Raw genomic sequence first — 9,019 nt, 5'->3', positions numbered from 1 at the left:
CTCACCTTGAGAGCTTCACACAATGGACTCTTCAGGACTCCATGCCAAGACACACCATACAACATGACTGGCATCCTCAAGTTTCTTAATGCAGAGGGATGGCCCATACCCTCTTTCTTCCATCCCTTAAGCTAAAGCCAGATGCCTGTGGTCTAAGATGTCAAGTCCTACTGCTTTCTGGGCCTAGACCATAACTTGTTGTTCAATTAAATCTTTACCAGGTTCCTGGTTTTGATGCTTCCCAACATTACCAAATCTGGGCTTTCCTGGAACTTGCTCAGTAGGTCATACTGTGCTCAGCTACAGACAGCCAAATGCCTCTGCCTCCCTTGTCCTGTGATTATTGGTGAGTGCACTCATACCAGGCTCTGAGATTTTCTTTAGCTTCTCTTCAAAAGTTGGAAGGTTTGTGGCATGAGATCTTGCCCTGGGGTCACCACTCCCTTAATGCTATTTAACATCAGTATTTTGTTCAGTCTGTTTATTTATTGTTTTCAACACACCTCCTTGTGCCCCTTTTCTCCTCCGGGTTTACCTTTTCCATTTGCCTTTCTAAGCATATTCCATAGCATTGTAAATCTGCATAAGATTCCACACTAATGTCCATATGACACCCACGTTCAGGAGGTCTTGATCAGTACATGCTGGATTCCCAGCCATCAGTCTGGGATTCAAGAGGTAACCCTGGTCAGGTGAGCTGTTTCTGGGGGTTAAACCACCCCGTCTTTACGCCTTTGCTCTTGAGTCCTCCCTCTCTGTCACTGGATATCTTGAGTTCAGCTCAGTCTTTAGTTTTGGGAGTCTACCTCTGCTTCCATCAGCCATTCGATGAAGGATCTGTTTCCCAGACTCTCTGGCCATGGTATTGTAGGCTGGCACTCCCCAGACCTATGTCTAAAATCCATATATGAGCGAGTATATGCCATGTTTCTCTTTTCATTACTGGGTTAAATCACTCAGGATGGTTTCTTCTAGTGCCATCCATTTGCCTGCAAATTTCAGGATTCCATTGGTTTTTTCTGCTAAACAGTACTGCATTGATTTAAAATACAAAGACTTTCTTAATTCATAAAATAGTGCTTCCTAGCAATACACATGCCTGTTGAATCCTGTTCATTACAAGGCTTTACAGACTCTTGTCACCATCTGCCGGGAATGTTTCTTTTCAGAGATGGCATCATCGTATCATCTCAGTTCCTGAAAAGTTTGGGATGATATCTTCAAGAAGACTGAAAATAAGTTAAAGAATCTCAAAGATGGTATCCAGAATGGGTGGAAAATGGCAATGCAAGAAGCCGTATGCCTTCTCAATTCCAAGTGCCAGAGGTGGGTGTAAGTGACAGGAGATGTTGACCTAGAAGATCTTCAAGACATCCTAAAATGTTAAGGCTGTTTAATCCTTGAGTTAGTTATTAGCCAACAGTGGATGATTGTCCTATTGATTGAGTTGCAGGATATCAGTAATTCAGAATTCCTCTGAGATGGAATTTGAATGTCCCTCTCTGAAAGCAGGCTGGCTTCATAAACCAAACTGGATCTCCCATAATTATTGAGGGAATGCTCAGAAACTATCCTATTCGAGATTTGGCTGGTTCTCCTACACTACTAAAATGTCAAATAATATATATACATATATACATATATATGTATATATATATATATTGGTCCCATGAAGGCACAATTGTTAGCTATACTATCAGCAACTTACCAATTTGATATGGAACTACATGCACAAATAGGAATTCTTATCTTGTAACGAGATTATCAACACAGAATATAGTCTAGAAATTCTACACATCCTAAGTGGTTTTGTCTGCAAGTGTTGTGCTTACTATCAAATGAGATTTAAAGTGAGAGAAGCAATTGACATGTGGATCCTGATACCTTTGAAACCACAGGAGTTTGTGTGCCAGGCTACCCATGCTCAAGTCTTACACTCAATTTATAGTGTACAAGTCTTGGAAGGTTGTTCAATTAATCTCCTTCAAGTTTCGTCTATAAATGAACATACTAATCATTTAACTCCTTGGGTTACAGTTATTCACTATATATTCTTCTCTTAATACCCAACCGGAATCATAGTCTTTCCCTCAACTTATTTCTTGTTCCCCATCTCTTTCTACTCCTTCCTATTGCTCCTCATTCCTCCCATTCTTCATTGGTCTTGACCTCCCTTCTTTCCTCTCCTATTCTCCACCCCCAGCTTCCCATTTTCCTTCTGATCCTTCATCCTTCACCCCCTCTTACTACTTCCCTTCAACCTAGCCTTCCCCATTATGTGTCACTTCTTTCTCAACTCCTCTCTCCCTTCTCCTTGACCTGTGTATATAGATTGGTCTCTGTTAGCTTTTTTGTATTGCATGGCATAGGATGTCGGCCAAGGAAGTTCATAGGTCTGTATTGATCAGTCTAGAAGCTCTGTTATGCTTAGCAGAGGCTGTAGGTTTGGGCTCTTAAGAATCAGGATTATTGCTAGCTTTTCTATTTTTCCTCAAGTTCCTGCTTATATTTCCCAATTTTGCTTCTTATTGAATTCCCTTAGTTGTCTGGTGTCTTGAAGCTCTTTTCCCTCTGTAACCTATTATTTTGGTGCTCATGTTGGAGTGCTTTTGTTGTGGAGTGGGACATCTTCACCATGGTGCCATGCTAAACATTTGTAACAAGGACTGATCTCCTTCTTTCTTTTCTTGTTACTCTTCAAAACTCTTTCCATATATCTTCATTTGAGAAACTCACGGAGTGTCAGATAAAACGTGTCACCGGGATTTCCAGATGTAATTGTTATCCCAGAAACTTTTGGCTCCAAGCAGGGATGACCTCTTTATTCACTTCTTTCTGTAATTCCAGTTCTTGTCATTGATTGCTCCCCAGGAGCTCCTGGTAGCATAACAAAGCTTGGCTCTTCTTCTCTGACTATCAGCCCTGAGTGTGCTGGTGTGTGCTGGGACGTCAGTGCTCTATGTCTCAGGAAAAGCCATTTGTTCATAATTTTCTCTCATATCTACTTGAAACATGGTAGTTAAAAGTACCAGCTTTTATTATGAATCTGAAACCAGAAATCCATGTCATGACTTTTTAATTTATTGCATAAAACAAAGCAACAAAGGGGAATCTTCATTGCCATTCTTTTGTTTATGTGGCTGCTTAGGAATGTCTGTTATTGTCATCTCTAATAGGACACTGCAGCCTTCATTTTGACAATTGGAATGATGGTCAGTGGCATCATCGATGTATTCAAGACTATGGCCAGCTCAGTGTCCCTTTGTATATACATACATCTTAAGAAATTTAAAAAAGTATTTATTTTATATGTTTTGCCTGTGTGTATTTGCATCATGTGTCTTCACTCCTCATAAGATATAGAAGAGTGTAACATATCCTTTGGAAGAGGAATTACAGATGTCTGTGTCATCTTGTAATTACTTGTAATAAAACACAGATCTTCCACAAGTGCAGCTAGTGTTCTTAACAGTTTTTGCCACTCAGGTCTTTGGCTGCTCTAGTCTTCCAGCCCGTGTTCAGTCTGCCCCTTTAACAAATGTCTTCTTGGATATTATTGGCTTTCAACTACTTGATGACATCATTCCCCCTTAGCCAATCAGCGTCAGATGGAGTTTTGAGGTTACCTTGGAAATAACTGACAAAACGTTCCTCAGTGTTGAGCATCTTTTATTCTGCACAGACGTGGATCACTTCATGTGAAACCTAACAACCCGTGTTCTCATCCCTTTATTCAGATCCTACACCTTTTGAAACCTACAACCCGTTCTCTCCTTCCTTTGTCCCTATCTCCTCCTTTTGTTCATTGTTCCTGACTTGAAGATGTCAGGTAGGAAAAGAAACTTTAATGTTTGTTTAGTTGGACAGCTCCCCAAATTGGGAAGCATCAAACAATGTGGGATGAAGGGGAAAGTGCTGAACATCTGTTTGGTGTCCTAACTGTAGTCTTGGATTGGACATTTCCTAGTGTTGTGAATTTGGACATTCTGTTTCTCCCCCTATTACTAAATGTACTTTTACTTGGTGAAAAAACAGGATGGCCAGGCACAGGGACTTCTGAAATATTATGTCTTTAGAAACATGCTATAGGGAAGGAAACCAGATAGTTCCTGAGACTGTTTCAGCTGAAGCAGAGAAAGAGCTGGGTATATAGTCTGGACAAGAAAGGGCCATAATACTTCCTTCTACCCTGTTTTCCACATTAGCATTTCCTTGTTAGTGCTGTGGAGCAGTGGTGTTGGGATGTCATGGGAACTGCCTGCCACATCTGCCACTCCTCCATAATTGCCTCCAGGGTAGCTTGGCTGACTTAGCTGAATAGACAGCTATGTCCATGTCTGGGAACAGGGAGCAACCTTCTGGGACCTGGAGGATGACATTTAGGCCTGGATATTCATGGGAGAGACGGGGATGTGTTTTATGTCTGAGGGACAGGAGGAATCTCTCTTCCCTACTGTGATCTTCCAAACCAACTAAGTCAAGGTAGTGTCAGTTTCACAACTGTTTGGTCAAGTGTGTTCCATGAGTACTTGGGACCAGAGGTACCTGGCTCACCACCATTTCATGACTGACACACTCTGTTACATAATCAATTGCCAGAGAACGTATCCCATAAAGGAAAGCCCTGTCCAAATTTAGAGGAAACTTTCTTCATGTTAAAATTATTTGTAATTTTTCCAGCATAATATTTTTGTTCATTATTTGGGGAATTTATTCAATGCATCTAATCAAACTAGTTTCCTAATCCTCCCAAGTCCACCATGCCACACCTCTGGCCATCCAAAAGAGAAGAAAAGAAATGAAAAGAAAAGAAAAAGACTGTAGCAAGTCTTAATTTTGTTGTCCATATACTCCCTGGAACATGGGCAAAGTCTCACCCCTTAAGGAAACTGGGTCCCTCCCTACACACAACAACCCCCTCCTGCCAGAGCAATCATAGGTTTAGAACAACAATTCAGCATCTGTATCACAATTTATGGACTCTCTTCACTGTCTCATGGTCTTCACTTTTCTTTTATTTATTTGGAGAATGGGAAAGTCTTCTGGGGTAAGTCTCTCATTCTCAATGATGAGTCAGCTGTCATAAGCACCATTGAATAGGGACTTTTATAGTTCATAACAGCCAGGGACAGCACACATCAGTGACTTCCACATGGTTTTAGGTGGGAGCCTGGACTATGTACACCGGCATGGCACTCAGATACAGGACAGAGTCTGGAATTCTTTTGAAGAGGCCCAATTCATAGAGAACAATTCTCCATCTCCATTAGTGTGAGCTTCTGTACCTCAAGTCTCACTTCTCTCTGGCTGTGCATGGAGCTCTGCTCTGCTCTTTGAAACCTCTCTTGTTTCAATGTATTGACACTATTTTTGAAAAGTGTCTTCCCCTGAGACTTGAAGTGTTTTAGTTGCTTCTGAAATGCTTTTTGCTCTTTCAGATTAATCTGCTGCTGTCTCCTCTCACCTCCGTACCTCTATGGGTCTCTCGGGCTCCTTGGAGCTGCTCCGTGGTTCTGTTGACACCAGTAGGCATTGCCACCTTGAGTTGATCTACATTGTACATTCTTGGAATTTTTTTATTCATTCCCAGTTTTTTCAATTGAAATTGTAGTCAGGTTCTGACTTCTATGTCATCTACTGAATTGCAGAATTAAAAGCCTAAATTGCATGCCATAGTGGTCACTACTTTAGTATTGCATAAATTAACATTGATTATTGGAGAAGCAAAGGATTTGTTTTCCTAACTAATTATATATCTGATGACAGGCAAGATTTTTGAACCTTGGCTCATACACCAACAGAGCTGTCCAGGACTTTTCACTGCTATGGACCCAAATGAGGTAAGTATCATGGCTGCTGAAAACAAAGTTTATTCCTTGCCACCATATGGGGACAATTTAAAGTCCTGGTGCCCTTTTCTACTTTAAGCGAGTGAATCTCACTTTTATCCTCCTTAGTGATCATGTCTCACTATTTATTTTCCTTAGCAGTGGAATCATAGCAAACAAGTCAATACTAAGATCAATTTGTGTTTAGAATTCATTGCATTTCTGCTCTCAAACACACTGTCTCTCTAGAAAACTTTCAAGACAGGCTTATACAATGCTGTGCTCAATGGAGGTTTATTTGCTCCTGTAGATTCTCAGACTAAGTTCCTAGAATCCTTATCTAGCAGGAACTGATATTTCGTTGATCATTGCTACTGAAATGCTATCCAAGACTTGAGTATCATAGGTACTATTAAATTATTGAGGGCACACATTCACAAGTCCTTTTGTTTGTAGGTGGGATTGCAATTTGGAAGGCATGAGTTTCCTCCGAGCTGGAGTGCTCCTATTTGCCATTGGTGATATCAGAAGAAGTCTATGTGGAAATTGCTGTGCTTATGTTTATGCGCAACCCTCTGATTTGTGCATAACCACTCATAGTAGATTCATCCAGAGTTAGTCTCAATAGACATGCTGTTTATAAGATTTGTTCCTTAACTTAAATGCTACCCATTGGATTGTATTCAAATCTTTGCAAACAAAGTGGGGGATCCTAGGTTGGGTATGATTTTTATACTAAATTTAATGAGCTGAATCACTACATGTGGTGTTTTATTTACTCTAATTTCTTTACTGAAAACTGTTTCTATCTCTCTCTTTCCCCCTCTCTCACACACACATAGGCACACACACACACACACAACACACACACACACACACACAAAAGCACACACGTACACAATATATGATTCTGTTATTTATAGCTAGACTTACTCCTTAGCAGGATAGCAGGAGAAAGGCTCTGATGTTCCCCATCTTCTCTTTTTGTCTTAGCAAATGGGCACCATCAGAACCTCCAGAAATGTTACTCTTCCACCCCATGAACGGTTCAAAATTTTAATTCATGCTGGGATGTCTATTGAGGTCAGCAAAAAAGTTCCATTGAAAACATATCTTGAAATGATGGATGACCTCATAAAGGTGGCAGCTGACCTACAAAGAAAAGACCTGAAAGAGGAAGCATTTGTGGAGTACCACAAATTTTTAACGTGAGTGTTTTCCGTTTCCATCTCCTTTCCTGTTACTGACCTGTCACTAATCCCGTCCTCCACTTCATGCTACTGACCTGTCCTAATCTCGTGGAACTTGACAAAGACATCTGTTAATCATATTTATGTCAACTCACACATGCTTTTCCTTACTATTCAAAAACATGAGGACCAAAGGTCGTGGTATCCCAAACAAGGGATTGCAAGTTTGTGACCACATGGCCCAGATTTTAGATGAAAGAGTTGTCACATAAACAGGATATGTCTGCATAGGTGATTGTGTTCACTGCTCTATCTCCACCAAGGCATCCAGCCACAGGCTTATTGCTGTGTGTTGCAGAACCCAGAATCCTCTTCCCTTAATCCTGTAGTCTATTGATTAGGATAAGAAACATGTTAGCCTTTCCTATTTCTACACAGTCACCAGAGGTTTGTGGACTAACTGGGGTCCAAGTGGCTCAGCACAGTACCTGTACTATTCATTGTACTTGAGCAGGCAGAATAAATACCAGCTGGCAGATCTGTTACCTGAATTGACACTTATATCCTCAGTGACAAGAAGGTTTTGTGATTGAGAAAGGAATGATGGTAAAGGTCTCACCACTCATGCTTAGCCCTGAGTTTGATGAAACACAACCTAAGCCCACATACGCAGGTGACTTTATGGTGCCCAAGCATTGGGGAATAATGTGTGGACATGATGTCATTGGTCTTTGGAAGACTGTGTATGCTGAGTAGGCACATCAGTGTCTTTTTCTACAGAGGAAAAGAAAGCTAAGATTTAGACATGATCTCAGATACAACAGTTTACACCCTCTGTGTGCAGTATCTTACTATGCTCTACTGCACAGCTCCCCACAGTTCTATGTACCCCCAGTATCTCCTTTCACTGTCTATTGCTCTCAGAGGTTAGGTTTGCCCTACTGGAGAACAGTGCACTATGCTGCTGTAGGAGCAAACAGTGATATAGTTATTGGGAGTGGAAGAATGGAAACACTGTCTGTATCCTTTATGAAGTTCAGGAGGATGGTCTGTTTCCTCACAGTTCTGTGAGTTCATTAACTCTATCTGCTTTCTCCTGAGTACTGGGGTGACAAACAAGCACCATGTATGCTTTCATGTTCTTATTGATGGCTGAATCTTCCTTAATGTACCAGCAGATTGAAGTGAGGACCATTCTCTCTTCAGACACTGGGAGGGAAAGGGATGTGGGACTTCAGGATGTGCCTTGTCTCACACCAGGAACTTCTGAAACTATGCATAGAGAGGCCTTATTTCTTCAGGGCCTTATTTAGACATTTGGAACTTTCTACACACCATAGTGACTCTGCTTTATTCCTTTAGACTCTTTGTGGAGAAACTCAGAGAAGGCCCGGAATACCTCAACTGCCTTTCCAAGGGAGCAAGATCTAAAATCAACAAGGTAGGTCTTCAGTATCTGTATTGTAGAGCCAAAAATCTCTACAGCAACAGGGAGATGCTCAGGTGGGGAGCTGATGCTGCCTCAGCATCACAGTACAGAGGAAAGGGATTGCAGGTAAGGGGATTCAAGTCATGCATGAGATAATAGTGCCTCTCCCCACTTGTTTTCTCGTCATCTTTTCTGACTTTAGGACTGTTCTCATTTCTTTTCTGGTTTTCTGTTGCAGACGATAAATAGAGTCTTTGTTATTGCTGAGACTCTGAAGAGAAAACTCCTGACACAATACAACAAGGAGTATGAAGGTTATCTGGCAGATAAGGTCAGTGTGTGAGCATGAAGACAGGATGTTTGTGTGACAACTAGTCAGCCTGTGACCTGGGACTGTGTTGTGCTGTTTTTGTGGAATCTGTGTTCAATAGACATGCTCCACACTCACTTGAACACATATGTGCCTATGGATACACATGTATCCATAGAAGTGAACATACATTACACACATACACACACACATACACACACACACACACACACAGTGCACTAGGGTACTCAGATATTGAGGC

The 9,019-nt window shown here is 41.2% G+C and overlaps 1 protein-coding gene across 1 annotated transcript; it reads left to right on the top strand.

The window, feature by feature from the left end:
- Window positions 1–221: 221 nt before the first annotated feature.
- Window positions 222–8,790, top strand: LOC121138547 (AMSH-like protease; the record flags this gene model as incomplete). Its single annotated transcript, XM_040741230.1, is given in 6 exon segments — window positions 222–346; window positions 1,170–1,326; window positions 5,767–5,840; window positions 6,822–7,036; window positions 8,381–8,459; window positions 8,686–8,790. Coding segments are annotated over 5 exon segments (543 nt in total).
- Between the last annotated feature and the right edge of the window lie 229 nt (window positions 8,791–9,019).

This window comes from Mesocricetus auratus, unplaced genomic scaffold, assembly GCF_017639785.1.
Source record: "Mesocricetus auratus isolate SY011 unplaced genomic scaffold, BCM_Maur_2.0 contig_3405_pilon_obj, whole genome shotgun sequence".
NCBI lineage: Eukaryota > Metazoa > Chordata > Mammalia > Rodentia > Cricetidae > Mesocricetus > Mesocricetus auratus.
The sequence above is the reverse complement of the archived record's forward strand: the minus strand, read 5'-3'. Positions and strand labels throughout refer to the sequence as shown.